This window comes from Vombatus ursinus, unplaced genomic scaffold (genome assembly GCF_900497805.2).
Source record: "Vombatus ursinus unplaced genomic scaffold, bare-nosed wombat genome assembly UNPS02014816.1, whole genome shotgun sequence".
Taxonomy (NCBI): Eukaryota; Metazoa; Chordata; class Mammalia; order Diprotodontia; family Vombatidae; genus Vombatus; species Vombatus ursinus.
This window is the reverse complement of record NW_020954594.1, coordinates 24,721,850-24,741,085: the sequence shown is the minus strand read 5'-3', so window position 1 is coordinate 24,741,085 and position 19,236 is coordinate 24,721,850. Positions and strand designations below refer to the sequence as shown.

The window sequence follows — 19,236 nt, the reverse complement described above, 5'->3', positions numbered from 1 at the left end:
TAATAATATATGTGTACCCAGGATGTGAAATGAACAAAAACAGGGTGTACTAAAAGGATACTTGAAGGAGGGGAAGGCAGGTGAAAACTATGTAACGATTCTGTAATTTCCACTGCTGTTGCTGGGGTAGTTTTTTCATGTTTAGATTGTGCCCTCTGAAGCCCAGCCAATGGGATAAGAGGTAGGGGCTAGGGAGGGGTTGTGGTTAGAAACTATAAAAATGCTTGCCTGGCTGACACCACCTGCGATCTTGCATTGAACTGCCTTTCAGGGCGAGTCGCCCTTTCTCTAGATCAAAATAAAATCCTTTCTACTTTCTACCTGGAGAAGTCTCTGAATTAATTTGGGTAAGGGTCATCACTGTCCCACACAGGATTATATTTAGTTTTGCTCTGGCAAGTTTTTTTTTGTTTGTAGGCCTATATCTTTTACCTTCTCTCTGCTATTTTAGTGGTAGCTGCTGAATCTTGTGTGATTCTAATTGTGGTTCCTTGGTGCTTGAATTCTTTCTTTTTGGCTGCTTGCAGTATTTTTTCTTTCTTTGACTTGGAAACCCTGGATTTTAACTATAATTTTCCTGGGAGTTTTTATTTTGCGGTGGCCATTGGATTCTTTCTATTCTTACTTCTTTGCCTCTAAGGCCTCTGGGCAGTTTTCTTTTGTGATTTCTGGAAGTATGACTTTTAGACTTTTTGTTTGTTTGTTTTTCTTCAGCCTTTTGACTTTGTTTTAATATATATTTTCTCGAGGAGTCACTGGCTTGTATTTAGGCCAATCTAATTTTCAGAGTTTGTTGCTTGGACAAGGTTTTGTAGTACGTCGCTTTTGTTTTTTCCAGTTTTAAACTCTTTGTATCTTCCAGGAATTCTAGTTGAGTTTGTGCCCAAGCTGTGTTTTTTTTTGAGACTTTGTTTATAAATGTTTTGGAGTCATTCTCTTCTGTTTTTGTCTTGAGCATCCCTATCACTGCAGTCCTCTTAATGGTGAAATTCTTTTTTTCATTTCCTCATTCTTCCAGCCTACTTCCTGACTTCAGCCAGGCTCTGCTAGTGCCGTTTTGGGTCCAGTTGTTGCTTTCCTGGTGTATTGAGCATTATGGTATTCTAGGATCTCTGGGACTGCTAACCTAGGGACCTGCAACAGTATTCTCAAATAATCTGATCCAGGGCAAATACTAGTACCACCCTACTGGTCTAAGCTCTACAAGTTCCTGACTTGGGTTTCATTCTGTTTAGAGTCATTTTTTACAGGTATTTGGAGGGGTTTGGGGGAGAGCTCAACCAAGTCACTGCTTTTACTCCTGGGTTTTAATCTGAACAACACAATTATGAGCTTGTTACAGTAGACTGTTGTAAGAATCAGCCTTGATCAGCTTCTCTAAAGATTCAGAATGACAGAACTTAAGGCTTCCCTTTGGTCTGATATTCTTGCCTAGGATGGTCAGCTGGGAGCTGAAATCGAGACCTGCCCCCTCTTTCCACTCAGCTCTGCTTCTAGAATCAGACCTGTACCACTTCTCATTACTTTTATACTTGGTACACCATTTGGACCTACAATTGCCTCTCGCCCTGGGATACTACTCCAAAGATCAGGTCCCTTCCTTAGTCCATCTTGGATCTGTGACCTATCCCTGGGCAGTGAACATCACAAGTGCCAGTTAGCACCTGTTCCTATTACCTACACAAGGTAAGGCCCTTTTGTGTTCCAAGGTCCAGACCTTCTTCTTACTCTACTGCACAACTGCAGATCCCCGTATTGGAAGTCTGTGTCACCTTGGCTGGCTACATCCATCTCCTATTTTAGTAGACCTCTCTTTCACCTTATGCTGATCAGGCATGAAAAATAACTCATTATTTTTGTTTGTTTTTAACTTCCAGGCAGGACTCAGTCTAATTTATTCTAGATATTTGGAGAAGTTTTAGGGGAGACCTTTGTTGTACTTATTCTTGCTATTCTATTACCTTGTTTGGTCTCCATTGTGGAGAAGTTTTTCTAGGAATTTGGGTGAGAAAAGGGTTAGAGATATAGAATGATAACTTGAGGGGATAGTACGGTCTAGTGAAGTTTGTTTTTTTTTTTTAATTCAGTTTAATTCAGTTACAATCAGTTCCTAATTTTCTCCCTCACTTCCCTATCTCCCACCCATTGAGAAGGCAAGAAAAACAAAAACTGTTACAAATATGTACAGTTGAGCGAAACAAATTCCCTCATTAGACACTGGAGTATAGGCCTAGTTAGTGGTGTCATTGGGTTGAAGGGTATGCGCAATTTAATGACTTTTGTAGGGATAGTTACAGATTTCTTTCCAGAATGGCTGGACAAGTTTACAGCTCCACTGATAGTGAATTAATGTACTTTTTTTCCCCTAGGCCCTCAACCGTTTGTCATTTTCACCAAATCTGACAGGTGTGAGGTGGTACTCTAAAGTTGTTTTAATTTGTATTTCTCTATTAGTTATTTAGAACACTCTTCATGTGGCTGTTGATAGTTTGGATTTCTTCTCCTGAAAACTACTTATTTATACCTTTTGACCTTTTATCAATTGGGGAATAGTTCTTATTCTTATATATTTGACTCACTTCTCTATCTATCTTAGAATGAGACTGTTATCAGAAACCTTGCTACAAAGTTTTTTCTTCATTTTCTTGCTTCTCTTTTAATTTTAGCTTCATTGGTTTTGTTTGTGCAAAAACTTTAAAAATTTTGTGTAATAAAAATGACCCATTTTGCCCTCCTGTGAACCTCTCTGCCTCTTTTTTGCTCATGAATTTTTCCCCTAGCCCTAGATCTGATAGATGATTTCTTCCATCATCCTCTAGATCTGATAGATGATTTCTTCCATCATCCTCTAATGTGTTTATGCTTTAAGTTTAAATCATGTTCCCATCTGGAGCTAGCTTTGGTATATGGTGTGAGATTCTGTCATATACCTAGTTCCTGCCAGACTCTTTCCCAATTTTCTCAACAATTTTTGTCAAATAGTTTTCTCCCAGTAGCTGGTATCTTTAAGTTTATCAAACACGAGGCTATTGTATCTGTTTGCTTCTGTGTATTGTGTATCTAATCTGTTTCACTGATCAACTTATTTCTTACCCAGTACCAAATTGGTTTGCTGGTTTGTTTTGTAGTGTAGTTTGGACTATGTTATTACTAGGCTTCCCCCCCCCACCTTTTAAATTGATTCCTTGATATTCTTCTTCTTTTGTTTCTCCATGTGAATTTTGTTGTCATTTTTTTTTTCCAGCTGTGTAATGTAATCCTTTGGTAGTTTTATATGACACTGAGTAAGTAAATTAATTTAGTTAGTATTATCATTTTTATAATATAATCTCAATATATAATACACTATTATCATTATTATTATTATTATTTATTCAATTGGTCTACCCATGAGGGATTAATATTTCTCTAGTTATTTAGATCTTCCTTTATTTGTGTAAAGAATGTTTTGTAATTGCATTCATATAGTTCATGTATGTGTCTTGGCAGGTAGACTCCTGAATATTTTATATTATCTGTAGTTATTTTAAATGGAATTTCTTTTTGTCTTCCTGCTAGATTTTGTTGGTAATATGTAGAAATACTGCTAATTTATGTGGGTTTATTTTATATCCTGCAACTTTGTTGAAGTCCTTAATTGTTTTATTTAATTTTTAGTTGATGCTCTAGAGTTCTCCAAGTTAAACCATCATATCATCTGTAAAAAGTGATTGTTTCATTTCCTTTTTGTACTATGCTTACTCTTTCAACTTCTTTTTCTCATCTCATTGCTATACCTAGCATTTTTAGTTCAGTATTGGAGAGTAATGGTGAAACTGGGCATCCTTGCTTTACCTCTCATCTTATTGGAAATGCCTCTAGGTTATCCCTATTACAGATAATGCTGACTTTTGGTCTAGTAATGTGTTTTTAAGGGTGGGAGATTTGAAGGCAGTAGGTAAGGAACCAGTAGTTAAAGGTTAGAGATCTAAGAGAGAGAAAACAAGCAACAAGCATTTATTAAGCAGTAACTATGTGCTAAGCGCTGGGGATACAAATACAAGCAAAAAAGAAGACATTCCATGCCTTCAAGGAGCTTACTTTCTAATGAGAGAAAACAATACACAAAAGGGAGCTGAAAAATGAGGTGAGGGGAAGATATCTGTACCAGGGACACAGTTCTGAGGTCTATGAAGTTGGAAGCACAACTAGGAGGAGCACGAAGGTTGAATGTGCCCTCCCCAAAATGTCCCCTTGGACATATTTACCAATGAATGTGGCCAGTGTGGTAGGATATTCTAGGGTGAAAAGTCTATTAGATAAGATGTACCTATGGTAAGGCAACCTAAGGTGCTGAGGAAAGTTCCAGGGTAAGACTGCAATTGAGGGACAGTGTCAGAAGTCCAAAAAGTCAGAAGTACAGTTGGGCAGGGAAGTCAAGCTTGGCCTTTCTAGTTCTCTCTCCAAAATGGAGGCCTTGGGATTAAGTCACTGATACAAGAAGGGAGCCAACGTAGCAGAGGGATATTCCAGGAAGTGAAGGTTGAAAGGAATAATGCATATTCCAGGGGAAAACAGCAACAACAATGACCATGGCACATTTGCAAGACATAAAATAAATTCACACAAAACATTAGCATTTCTTAAAAAAAATACCAATAAAACCTAACAAGAGTTAGAAAGAGGAATTCCATTTAAAATTACCACAGAATGTATAAACTACTTGGGAATCTAACTTAAAGATATACCAAGAGCCCTATAAATACAACTACAAACAACTATTTATAAAAATAAAGGCAGACCTAAGTAATTGGAAAAAGTATCAATTGCTCGTGGGTGTAACAAATCAATATAATAAAAATGGCAATATTTCCCTAAATTAATTTAATTATTCAGTGTCATGCCAATCAAACTACTAAAGGATTACTTTATAGAACTAGAAAAATAATAATGAAATTAATATGGAAGCAAAAAAGTAAAGAATCTAAGAGAAATAATGAAAAAAATGGGAGGAAAGGGGACTTATAAGTCCCATATCTCAAACTGTTACAAAGCAATAATTATTCAAACAATTTGATATTGGCTAAAAAGACAGAGAAACTATTTGGTGGAACAAATTAGGTACATGACATATGGGAACAAATGTATCTAGTCTAGCAATAGCTGAACACAAAGACCCCAGTTATTTGGTATAAAAACTCACTATTTGACAAAAACTGCTGGGAAAATTGGACAACACTATGGGAGAAATTAGATTTAACCATGCCTCAACTAGTCTCACCCCGAATCTTCCCTCATATAGTCCCTCATACTTTATGCTAAGATAAGGTCCAAATGGATACATGATCTATATATGAAAGATTAAATCATAAACAAATTAGAGAAACAAGGAAAAAGTTACCTGGCAGATACATGGATAAGAGAAAAGCTTTGAGAAAAGCTCAAACAAAGAAGAGAGGATCACAGAAAATAGAGAATTTTGATTACAGAAAATTAAAAAGTTTTTGTGCAAACAAATTTAATACAGTTTAGATTGAAAATGAAACAACTGAGAAAAAAATCTTTTCAGAGAGTTTCTCTGATAAAGGTCTCATTTCAAAGATTTACAAGAAATGGATTCAAATTTATAAGAAAAAGATCTGTTCCTCAATTAATAAATTATCTAAGGATATGAACAGGCAGTTCCTAAAGGCAGAAACCCAGGCTTTCTATAGCCATGTTTAAAAATGCTCCCAATCATTACTAATTAGAGAAATGCAAATTAAAGTAATTCTGAGATTCTGCCTCATACCCAACAGAATGCCAAGGATGACAAAAAGGAAGATGACAGACACATTGCTAATGGAGCTGTGAATGGGTACAACTATTCTGGAAAATAATTTGGAATTATACACAAAAAATTACTAAATTGAGCACATACCCTTTGTCCTAGCTAGCTATACCACTGCTAGGCCTATACCTAAGATAGATCAAAGAAAGAGGAAAAGATCTTTTATACACAAAAATATTTATGACAATTCTATTTTTGTGGTGGCAAAAAAACAAACTGGAAACTATGGGGATGTCCATTAATTGAGGAACAGCTAAATACATTGTATTTTATGAATGTGATAGAGTACTCTGATCTTGTAAGAAATGAGAGAAGAGATCATTTCAAAAAGATATGGAAAGACTTATATGAACTGATGCAGAGTGAAGTAAGCAGAAGACTAATTTAAACTATAACATCAATATTATAATAATGAGCAATTTTGAGAACTTATAAATTGATGAAGAATGAATGAGCGAAATCAGAATAATTTACATATTAATAACAATTCTAAAAGTTATAAGAACCATCATCAGTGCTATAACCATAATTCCATTGAATTGATGATGAAACATGCTATGCATTACAGAAATGTCAGATTTAGGGTGAAGAATGAGACATTAATATTTGTATGCAACCATTGAATTTGTTTTGCTTGACTGTATATTTGTTACCAGAATTTTGTTTTGATTTTCTTTTCTTTATAGGGTTTAAAAAATTTTTTTTCTTTCTAAGGGAGAGAAAATGGATTTGTGTTATTTTTTTTTTTTTAGTTGAGAGGTCGGGGAGGGTGCTACATATGGAAAACTTTTAAGATAAGATCACTGTATTTTTAGTTTTACTTAGCTATTTTACTTTGTTACAAGAGACCTTAAGAAGTGGGAGTAATCTGTAAATATATGCAATGTAAAAATAAAACAATACCAATTTTAAAAAGAATAAAGAGCTTGCATTGAATGGCCTCAAATTTCACAGTAAAGTAAGAGATGGGATACTGTGCTGAAAGAGAAAGTGGGGAGATAGAGGTGGTGGAGGATTGAGGAGAGAAGAGAGGTTTATAAAAGCATTTGTGGGGAATAAGATAGAAATTAATGAGGGAAGAATAAAATATTTGACTTACTTTAGTGGGGGCCCAAGTAAGTTGGATAATTCCCATCAAAATAGTTGACCAAACAAATGCAAACTACTTCAGAAAGAATTTTTAAGTCAATGAAAACTTTTCTAAAGTTATATTCTAACAATAGTTTTTAGTTTGCTGTTTTATTAATGTACCCTATGCTTCTTATATTCTTGTATCTCTTCAAAAATCTACATTTTGTGATACTTGTTAGTCATTGTACCAGTTATTAATGTAATTGTTCCTTAAAAATAAAGAAAATTGAATAAATTACCTTTTAATAAAATCTAATGAACCAAGTAATTAAGCTGCAGAAATTAACTGAATTAGAGGACTGCTTAATTTTAGCTATTAGGCGGTGGATGATTGTCCAAAATGATTTTTAGCAAATCAGAATTTCTCAAAACTGAACAATAAGCTTTTATTTTAGAAGTTTCCATGCTCACTATCAGTCTTCCCAAACCTTAGACTTTGAACCAAATTGAAGAACTGGCAGTGGAAAAAGCTTTCTTTGGACTTCAGTTGTATCATATTGTAACTCTTAATCAGAAAATGTTCACTTTTAATGAGAAAGTTATATGGATTTTTGCAGCTACTGAAAAAATTGGTGAATGTTGATTGTGATCTAATTCTTTATAAAACATATTCTGAAATGAAATAATATGTGTAAAGTGCTTTTGAGAAGCAGGTAGGTGGCACAGTGGATAGAGTGGTAGACCTGGAGTTAGGAAGATCTGAGTTCAAGCCAGTCTTAAACATTTGCTAGCTATATGACCCTGGGCAAGTCACTTAAACTCTGTCTGCCTCAGTTTTCTCATCTGTAAAGTGGGGATAGTAATAGCACCTGCCACATAACAGTTGTTGTGAGGATCAAATGAGATAATACTGTAAAACACTTAGTGCCTTATATGTTTTGAGCACTTAATAAATGCTTGTTTCCTTCCTTCCTAAACTTTCCTCTACTTCATGGTAGTAGTTTACTTAGAAAATACTATGTAATTAAATATTTTGCTTTGTACGGTAAAGGTTGAAAATAGACCCTTGCTCTTAAAAAGTTTAATGTACAGAAAATTCATTTATGCCTCAAAAGAAACATTGACAACATTGTAAGTAGACTCATAGGATTTCAAATTGGAAGAAACTTCAGAGATCCCAAGAGATCCCAAGAAACTGAGATCCAAATAAATTATATGATTTGCCTAAAGTCACATAGCTAGTAAATAGAAGTACTTGAATTTGAACCTGGCACTCTGCTTCCAGACTGCATGCTCTTTCCCACTATCCCTTTATAACTCACACCAGGTCACATGGTTTGTCCAGAGCAATGCAGGGACTTGAACTCTGATCTGTTAACACCTGTCTGATAGGTTTGCAGACCTTGACCAATTTACAGATAAGGAAATTTAAGCCCAAAGAGGCGAAGAAACTTGTTCTTGGATCTCCTCCTCTCCTACAGAAGACTTGTTTCATTGCACCAGGATTTCTCTTTGAGTCTTTTTGTGTAATTTTGAGTGACCTCTGTAAAAGTACAGGTATTAATATTCTATTTTACAAATGAAGACAGAGGTTCAGAATTTCCCCAGGATTACATAAGTAATAGACATTAGAGCTGGATTATTACTCTTTCCACTTAAGCATGTTGCCTCATAATAGGCATATAATAAATGATTAGATGAGTAGTGTTTGAATTTTGGGAGACTGTGCTGTTTCAAGCCTTTATTTGCTTAGGAATCGGATACTCAACCTCTCTTGCTATTGGGCCAAGACTTTAAACTTTTTGTCTATCCCCTATCCTCCTTTCCTCATCCAATCCTGTGAGCCTGGCCAGGGCAGGTCCTTCTAAATGACAATTTCTTCATCTGACTCCCCCATAGTCAAGCCTTTCTCTTCTTCCTCCTCGTTCTCATTATCAGACTGTTGAATTTGTTCTTTTTAGCAAATCTTAAACAGGTTGGATTTGGGTTATCTTACAGTGCTGAAGTCTAATGTACTTATAGGTCTGGGTGTAATTTTAGGTTTTCATGTACACCTAAATAATCTTATGATATTGTAGAAATAGAAAATTTATCCTCTAAAGACTTAATTTAGATTGCCTAGCTTTCCTATTTCTCCATGCTTACTAAATCCCATATTATGGGCAATATATATATATATATATATATTTTTTTTTTAATTTTTTGTTAAAATCAGATATAGATGCCATTGTTGGAGGAGAAGTTGGAGGCTTAGAATTTGGGAAGTTACCGTTTGGTGCCTGTGAAGATCCAATTAGGTAAAAATTTATCTTTACCATTTCAATTTTAGCCCCAAACCAACATTTTTAATCAAGGTCTTTAGATTTTCTCTGAGTGACACTGCCACCTACTGGAATGAATAATGTCCTGGGAAGAGTGATCTAAGATTCTGGTTATAATAGCTTTTCTGTGGTTATTAAGAAGTTATTACTTAATATGCAAGAAATCTTTATAATTATTCAGTGATTATGCTTTGTACTAGCCATACAGACATATAAACAGATGTGAAGTTCTCTTAAATGTTTCATACATTTGGATATGATCTTAGAAAAAGAGGGCTTAGTAGAGTCACTTATTCAAAGAGGTATATAGTCTTTAGTGGTATGCAGAGTGATCAAAATTAATAATAGTGAAAGGAATTATTTCCGAAAAGTTGTTTTCTTTTGAATGTAACTGTGATGAGGTTGAGAAATAACAGTGACAATAGAGTTGTAGTGATTAAGGGGAAAGAAGGGGGAGACACAATAGGGAAGGGAAATAGATACTTTATGAAAAGCAAAAATGGTAGACTTTTGATCCCTTATAAATTAGTGGGAAAGGAAAGATGTTGTAGGTTAGGTGATTTTTCTGAGTTTCCTCTACTGCTTTTCTAAAGATGTTACAGATATCCATCCCAAGACTAGGAAGAGGTCTCCTGAAATAATAAAAAGTTGGATAGAATATATGGGAATTTAGACCAAAGGTTGAACCTGAAAAGAACAAATTTAATGGCTGTAATCATTCAGTAGCTTACAGTGGTAAATCTAAAATGTTATATGACCCCTGTTTGTTGACTTCTTTTGTTTATTTTAGCGAGCTCCATTTAGCAACTACATGGCCGCACCTTACTGAAGGAATCATTGTGGATAATGATGTTTACTCGTAAGTATGTTCATATTAATGAATTAAGTAAGGCTGAATGTTTTAGTACTAAAGTTATATATGTTTACCATTTCATTTTTTCTACAGTATCTTTATTTTAAAATTGGTCAAGTCAATGTAGCCACCACATAATAGTGTTCAGAGATCCTGTGATTGTCATTATCCAGTAAGACATAAAAAGCAAAACATGATTGCAAAAGGTGTTTTCCACAGTCATGTAATATGCCCTATGCAGAGTCCAAATGGAAAGGATTCTCAGATGCTTTTCTTTATGGATTAAATTGTGCTAATGGCATTGAAACTCAAAGTGCTATAGGTACTTATAGCCTTTCATAAGAGCTCAGTTTAATGGTCCATAGAGGAAAAGCCAGGCGAAAGAAGAATGCATAATATGTAGCTTATGAGAGGCAGTCGGATGGGCAGCCCATTAAACTAGTCCATAGGTACAAATATCTTGAATAGGTACTAAAGAAGAATAATGCACTGGGTCCAGAATAGAATGGGAGCAGAGGAGCAGGCTGGATTGCATTTAGGAAGCCACAAAATGCTTTTAGCAATGCCAAATTGCTCCCTGACCCAAAGCTTCTTTTTTTAAAAAAAAAAATCTGTTTTCCTTCTGATATCATATGGCTATAAATCATGAAGCATGATGATCTTTGAAGAATCAAAATCATAGGTAATATAGAAGCATGTGTGGTGAGCATAAGGCTGCAGAGTATTATCAGTGGTGACCGTAGTATAAAAGCTAAAATACAAGAAATGTATAATCTAAAAAAACAGATGAAGCTATTAAAGTGAAGTCACAGGAGTAAAGAAATGGGCAGGCTGAATACTAACTGCTATCCAAACAATATTTAAAAAAAAATTAACTAGAGGGTGAATTTTAGCAAATAAGGCACATTATTTGGAAATAGAAATTTTGGGAGATTTATGGGAAGGTATTTGTTGACTGTGATATGTTGATTATTCCTGTTCTATATTGACTATTATGTATTGATTATGATTGATTTTGCCTTATTTTTAAGTAAAGATTTGTGTTTTAAGATTTAATGGTGTCCTCATCGTAAATGGGTGGTTTTGTGTGAATGGAATTGCATGGTCGGGGGCTCAAGAGGTATAGAAGTGAGTAGAGTATTATATTCCCTTATGACGGGGTTATCCCTAGGACCTTAAGAGAGTTTGAGTCTAACTACGTATTAGTGGTCCTTCTCTAGAAAGTCAGACTGCCAGTCTGGGAAGAGATTGGGGTGAACAAACTAGTCCATAGAGTGACTCTCATTCCATGAGAAGAGTTCTGCAGTAGGCATGTCATGAAGCTGTTTAACATGAACAATTAATTATTCATGTAAACTGAATTTGTTTTTTCAGAGGAAATTGCCTAAAAGGAAATCTAGATTTTACAAAATATCATAAAGTGACAGTAATTCTTAAAATGTTTTGGAATAGCATCAAGACATGTATGGAGTTCTATGATAAAACATATGTAACATCTAGTCTGGTGATATAGAAACTAGTTGAAAATCATGGGAGGAATTATTTGGGAAAAATGTGCTCAAAGAGCAAGACAATTCATTTCAATGACTCTGGTGCCTTTTGCAAGGCTTAGAATGAATACTTTTCTTCTGCAAATTTTTATGTTCCCCTTTTGTTAGATAGTAGTGCAAACCTATGACATCCAAGATGTTCCTGGGCAGACCAGATTGTCTCAGTTTGCTTTTTTGGTCATCCTTAAAGATGATAAGTCATCATAGGAGATATAGTGGTAGTACAAAGAACAGTTATTTTTGGATTTCAATTCTGAAGACCTAGATTTTCATCCTGCCTCCACTACTTACTAGCCATGGGACTGTGAAAACTCATTTCACCTCAAGGAGCCTCAGCTTCCTTAGTTACATAGTACAATTCATCTCAGAGGGCTGTGGGGATAAAAATACTTTTATAAACCTTAAAATATGATATAATGTGAATTATCCAAATATATAATTGTACACTGGCTATTCTGACTACAATGGGTTACTTTTTTCTTACATCATGACATCAAAGACCTGTGATTTTATCGGTGTGGGATTTCTAGGTAGATGTAGATTCCAGCCATCTAAAACCTTCGGTCTCAGAGAGTTGCTTGAAGTTCAGAAAAATTAAGTGATTTGCCTATGATCAGCTAGTGTTAAAAATGAAATCTGAATCAAGGTCTTTCTAACTTAAGTCCAGCACTTATCACCTATACCATGATTCCACTATACTTGTTTATACAATTTTTTAGCTTTGTTACTAAGCATGTTTGGGTGGCATGTTTTTTTCCTTTTTCTTAACCAAATATATATTTTATACATTAGATAAGTAATGAAGTTAAGAAGATTATTGGCATGCTCATTTTTCTACTTAATATGTCATTAAGACTCAATTTAGATATGTTTTTAGAACTCTTAAAATTATCATAATTAGTATATTTGTGTGTTTTTTAGGGATCTGGATCCTATTCAAGCTCCTCATTGGTCTGTGAGGGTTCGAAAAGCTGACAATCCCCAGTGTTTGTTAGGTAAGAAGTACTGATTCTTTTTTTGAATTAGTCAAATGCCAGCCATTCTAGTTTTGTTTTGTTTTTTAATTATAATATTAACAAGCTCTTGAAAAACAATTAAATAAACACAAGATAATGAATAAAATCTTACACATGCCCTTAGCATTTAACAAAGGAGAACCAAATGAATTAAGAAACAACAGACAAGCAGAAACTGCTTTTGTGTGAAGTTCTATTGTTTTGGTTTTCTTTCTTTTTTGCCTTTTTATATATGCTTATTGTCAGTGTCTATAGAGTTCTGGCCCAGTTGAACTCTCTTTCTATTATGTATTTTTTCTCGTATCTCCTCATAATGCTTCATGCTTATCCTTTTTATAGTCCTATAATATTCCATTACATTAATGTACCAATATGTCCCATTGTTCCTTTGAGAAATATATGCTTAGTTTTAGAGAACAAAAATGTGGGTGTGTGGGTGTGTGTGCTTGCATGTGGATGTGGGTGTATGTATATGTGTATGTATATATCACTTCCATATGGATTCTGGATGTAAAACACTTGTCTTTCTTATTTAGTAAAATTATTTGTTCCCAATCATTTCTTTTCTTTTAACTTTAGAGACTGCTTTTTTCTGTACAAAAATATTTTTATCTTTTGTTTAATCAGACCCATTGATTTTTGTCTCCAATAATTTCTTGTTTGATTGACAAAAATGTCCTTCTTCCCCACAGCTGTGATAGATCCCATTTTTTGTTATAATTCATCTTTTAAATTTATATTGCCCTGCCTTTCCTCTATTCTTTTTCCACCATTTTGGTTAGGAGATATGATTTGGTTGGTGTGGGAACTCCTAGTGAGGAAACTCTCTGTATCAGTGTAGATCTATGACTGTTCTGCAACTTTTAGAGTTTGAGAGAGTTTCTTGGGGCACACTGAGAGGTTAAGAGATTTGCCCAACATCACACAGCCAATATTTATTAGAGATAGGGCTTGATCCCACATCTACGTAGCTCTGAGGTTGGGTCTCTGTCCATTATGCTACACTGCTTCTCTTTTTTCTAAATCCATATAATTGTTGTGATTATTCCCATGATTATTTTGACATCTGATGATTCTACTTCAGGGATGGGGAACGTGAGGCCTCTAGGGAACCTGTAATCTAGTTCCTTTGAACTGGTTTTCTGTCTCTCTCTTTTTTTTTTTTTTTGGTGAGGCAATTGGGGTTAAGTGACTTGCCTAGGGTCATACAGCTAGTAAGTTTCAAGTGTCTGGGTCAGATTTGAACCAGGTCCTCCTGACTGCAAGGCTGGAGCTGTATCTACTGCACCACCTAGCTGCCTCTGTCTCAGTTTTTTTTACTGATATCCTTGTGTATCTGTTTTTCCATATGAATTTTATGATTATCTAATTCTTTGAAATAACTCATTGGTATATTTGATTGTAATGGTATTAAATCTCTGAGTTAGCTTGGCAAAAATTAGCATTTTCATTACATTTTTCAACCTAATCATAAACTAAAACTACTCCTATATCTTTTATTTTCTATATATCCTTTTTTTAAAAAAAAAAAACTAATTTTTTAGTTTTCAACATTCACTTCCCCAAGATTTTGAGTTCCAAATTTTCTCCCCATCTCTCCTCTCCCCCCACCCCAAGATGACATGCATTCTGAATACCCCTTCCCCCAATCTGCCCTCCTTTCTATCTCCCCCCCCACTCTTATTCCCTTCTCCTTCTATTTTCCTGTGGGGCAGGATAGATTTCTATACTCCATTGCCTGTATATCTTATTTCCCAGTTGCATGTAAAAACAATTTTTAGCATTCGATTTTAAAACTTTGAGTTCCAAATTCTCTCCCTTCCTCCCTCCCCACCCACCCTCATTGAGAAGGCAAGCATTTTGATATAGGTTATACATGTGTAGTCATGCAAAACACTTCCATAATAGTCATGTTGTGAAAGACTGACGATAATTCCCTCCATCCTATCCAGCTGTCCCATTTATTCTATTCTCTCCCTTGACCTTGTCCCTCCTTAAAAGTGTTTGCTTCTGATTGCTCCCTCCCCCAGTCTGCCCTCCCTTCTATCATCCCTCCTCTTATTCCCTTTCCCTTCTGTATATCCTTGATTTCCTGTATCCTATATGCTTCTTGATTTCTGCAGTATAATTTGATAGGCTGATTCCCAAATATTTGATGCATTTTGTTGTTGTACTAAAGAGTATTTCTCTTTCTATCAGTTTTCCTTTATTGTCTATATTCAAGTCTGACCATGTCATCTGTCTGCTCATTATATTCCAATGGCTTCTCCTTGCCTATAGAATCAAATAAAAGCTCCTCTTTTTTAAATATCTTGTAGTTGCTGTTCTCTCATTTCAGTTGTGCCCAACTCTTTATGACTCCATATGGGGTTTTCTTGGCACAAACCAACCAGCTCATTTTACAGATGAGGAAACTGAGGCAAACAGGATTAAGTGACTTTCCCAGTGTCACACAGCTAATAAATATCTGAGGCCAGATTTGAACTTGAGTCTTCCTGACTCTAGGCATGGCACTTTATCCACTGTGCCACCTAGCTGTAATTTTGTGCCACCTAGCTATAGTTTAAATATAAATTTCTCTTTTAAAATTCTTCACAACCTAACCCCAGCTTAGCTTCCCAAACTTCCCAAACTCATTTTACTTATTCCCTTCTGTGCCCTCTATGGTTCAGCCAAACTGGGCTTCTTGCTTTTCCTCATACGTGATGTGTCATCTCCTGCATCCATGCTTCTGCGTGGCCCATCCTCCCTGGCTGGAATGCACTTCCACCTCTTATCTTATCTTCTACCTCTTACTATGCCTTGTTTCCTTTAAAACAAGATCCTCCCCTACCCCCTTCAGCTACTAGTGTTCTTTTTCCTTATATTCATTTTGCATATGTTTTTAGATATATCTTATGGGTACTTGTGGATAGATATATGTTGTTTCATCTAATAATGTTCAAATTCCTGGAGTCAGTTTTATATTTGTATTCCCAGAACAGTTTTTATATGTTTTAAAAATTTTTCAAATTATATGTAAAAACAGTTTTTAACTTTTGTTTTTAAAATTTTTGAGTTTCAGATTTCTCTCTTTCCCTTCCTCTCCTCCCCCTTCCCTGAGATGTCAAGCAGTTAGATACAGATTATACATCTGTAGCCATGCAAAACATATTTCCATATTAGTCATGTTGCAAAAGAAAACAGAGTAACTCCTCTCCCCCCCCCCAATTAAAAAAAGGCATGCTTTGATCTGCATTCAGATTCTATCAGTTCTTACTCTGGAGGTGGATAGCATTTTTTATCATAAATCCTTTGGAATTATCTTGGATCATTATATTGCTGAGAATAGCTAAGTCTTTCACAATTGATCATAGTACAATATTGCTATTACTGTGTACGATGTTCTCCTGGTTCTGCTCACTTCACTTTGCATCAGTTCATGTAAGTCTTTCCAGGTTTTTTTGGAAGCATCCTGTACATCATTTTTTATAGCATAATAGTATTCCATCACAATCATTATGCCACAGCTTGTTCAGCCATTCTCTAATTGATAAGCATCCCCTCAATTTTCCAGTTCTTTGCCACCTCAAAAAGATGTGTATGTATATTTTTCTTTTTTGTACAAATTGGTCCTTTTCCCTTTTCATTGATCTCTTTGGAATACAGACCTACTATTGTATTTCTGGGTCAAAGGGTATACACAATTTTATAACTGTTTGGACATAGTTCCAACTTGCTCTCCAGGATGATTGGAGTAATTCACAACTCTACCAGAAGCGCGTTAGTGTGCCTATTTTTCTATGTCATCTCCAACATTTACCATTTTTCTGTCATATTAGCCCATCTGATAAGTGAAAAGCAGTACCTCAGATTTGTTTTAATTTGCAATATGATTTAGAGCATTTTTTTATGTGACTGTAATTAGCTTTGATTTCTTCTAAAAAAACTGCCTGTTCATAACCTTTGACCATTTATCAATTGGAGAATGACTTGTATTCTTACAAATTTGACTTAGTTTTCTATATATTTGAGAAATGAGGTCTTTATCAGAGAAACTTGCTCTAAATTTTCCCCCAGTTTCCTGCTTTCCTTCTAATCTTAGCTGCATTGTTTTTCGTGCAAAAGCTTTTTAATTTTTATGTAATCAAAATTATCCATTTTATTTACTGTAATGCTTTCTGTCTCTTGTTTGGTTATAAACTCTTTCCTTTTTTATTTATCTGACAGGTAAAATATTCCATGCTTCCCTAATTCTTCCTGTTTTTATTTTGTGCCACTTGTTTTTGCCTGTTCTGGGAAATTTTCTTTTATTTTCTAGAATATGATGCTCAGATTCTTTTGTATTTTTCCTTAAATTTTCTGCCATGTCAGCAATCTTGATATTATTACATTTTGAATTTTCCTCTAGGTCTTGTCACTTGGACCTATGTGTTTTCCAATAATTTGCATAATTAATATTTTTGAGTTACTATTTTACCTGTTCTGCATCACGCACAATTCTTTTGTCCACTGAGAGTCTGTTATTGTTTACTTCAGTATATTTTTTGAGATTTTCTGTTAGTTATTTTGGGCTTTTTTCTAACCTCTTAAAACATTTAAAATTTGTCTTTAGCTTCCTCCTGTTATTTCAAAACTATTTATTAAAACTTTATAAAGTTCTTCTTTTATTTGGCATTATGATTTTTCTATCCCTGCTAATTCTTGTTTAATTACTTTGAATGAGTTTCTTAACCATTTGAGGTTGTCCTTGAAGGAATCTGAAGCTGTTTCTTCTTCTATCTAATTACTTCTTATACTCTCTCTGATTTTATAGCTATATTCCTTCCTTCTAGGTCCTCATACTTGTTTACTTATTTATTAATTGAAATTTGAATTTATAATCACTGTTAAATATACTTGGAACTCTAAAGGACACTTTTTAAAAAACACAATGAGTGTCTCTTTATATAGTATGAGTTACGAGATAACTGGCATGTAAGTAAAGTTTTTATACATTAAATCATTCAAAATTACTAGAAGGAATCCTGTGATAAATCTTTTGAAATGCAAATTATACCCACAAACTTATGAGTGTGTGTGTGAATTTTTGAGTGTCTGTTTAAACTAGGTCACACCTGTATGTATTATAGTGGTACAAATATAAATTGTCTCTAAATATAGGTAGACCTTCTAAATTGAGCTTTTTTAAAAAGGAAGAAATGCACATAGGCATACCTTTAAAATTAAATACTTCCACACTCGTCCTATTTTAGAGGTAGGTGGTACTTGGATCTTTAACTGGAGACTTTCTGGAGCTTAGGAGGAAGCTAATAGATAATGAGTCAATGTCACTTTCCTCTTCTGTGTTTCTACGGCCATTCTCCTCCCTTCCCTAAACATGCATTTCTACTGCATCCTCAGCTGTTCCAGAGCTGCCCTCTGTCACAGCAGTCCTGCTATCTGCAAGTAGAATTCATGAGACAAAGCACAATTTTAGGGGAAAAGAGGATTTGTGTGAATCCCACTTAGCTCTTACCATTCTCTTCAACTTCAGTGATGTGAGATACAGAGGAGAATTGATAGGCTTTGAAAAGAGCTGCTTCTTTTCTTTGGGATTTTAGGAATATATATATGTAATCTCTTAGCAATCTGCCAAGCTTGATACTAAACACAATTATAGGCTGAATTTAATATACACACCAGATTTGGTGGGGGGTAGTTACTGTGTGTGTGTGTGTGTGTGTGTGTGTGTGTGTGTATGTGTGTGTATGTTGGTGAGTGAGTTGATTTCCCATTTCTCCCCAGGCAAGGATGTAATCAAGGAAAGTAAATGGCAGATAATGAGCTGTTCAGCTAAGTATAAAGACATGGCTTTACATCTGAAAAAGTTTCTTGATTGAACTGGAATGGGTAATTGCCATTTGCTGGCTAAAGATTGGTTATATCCTCATTGTCCTCAAAAACGAGCTCTGCAGCCCTTCCAGGCAGACAGCCGCTGAGGGAGATTTCAGCTCCTGAAAGGGAATCACTCTTCATCTCTTGGAGGAAGGAGAGGAGTTCTTTCATCTGCCATGGCATCCAACAACAGAATTGTTCACTCAGCAGGAAATAACATATCCCTATCAGGGAGCAATTTGGAGAGTAAAATAGTTGAAGGCAGGGATCAGAGACACATTCTGTAGATAGAAATGGATATAGAGTAGTAGCATATCAGCTTCAAAGATGAAGACATCTGGCAGTAGAGAAGAGAACTGACCAAGGATTCAAAAGAAAAGTTGTGAAGAATTGTGAAGAGAAACTGACTCAGGAACAGACTTATCTTAGTCTGCCCAGTTGTGTGACCTACCAGCAGAGCTCCAGTGTCCAAGAGGGAACAACATGAAGACTCCATGAGAAAAGAAGCATCTGTAGAACCAGAAATGAGTTGCCTTGGCCACATGTGTTCCTTACACGTGTGCTTCACTACCATTTTACTCTTAAGTTTAGGTTCACTCTTCCCATGTGTAATGTGTGTATTTGTGGGAAAGTGTGTGGCAAGGTTGGTGAATATAATATTTTATAGCTACCATTCTCACTCTGCCATGTTAGTAAATGCTTTTGAGCTAATTTTGTCCATTGACCAACTTTTAAAGGTAAGCTCACCAGTGGAGATGTG

General features: G+C 35.2%; 1 protein-coding gene across 2 annotated transcripts in view; it reads left to right on the top strand.

The window, feature by feature from the left end:
- RAB3GAP1 (RAB3 GTPase activating protein catalytic subunit 1) overlaps positions 1 to 19,236 on the top strand; it is a 102,323-nt gene that overhangs the window by 46,114 nt on the left and 36,973 nt on the right. For both annotated transcript variants that reach the window (XM_027835611.1, XM_027835612.1), the window contains 3 exons: positions 9,096 to 9,177; positions 9,992 to 10,060; positions 12,526 to 12,599. In XM_027835611.1, the coding sequence (XP_027691412.1) occupies positions 9,096 to 9,177; positions 9,992 to 10,060; positions 12,526 to 12,599 (225 nt within the window). The remainder of the gene's footprint in view (positions 1 to 9,095; positions 9,178 to 9,991; positions 10,061 to 12,525; positions 12,600 to 19,236) is intronic.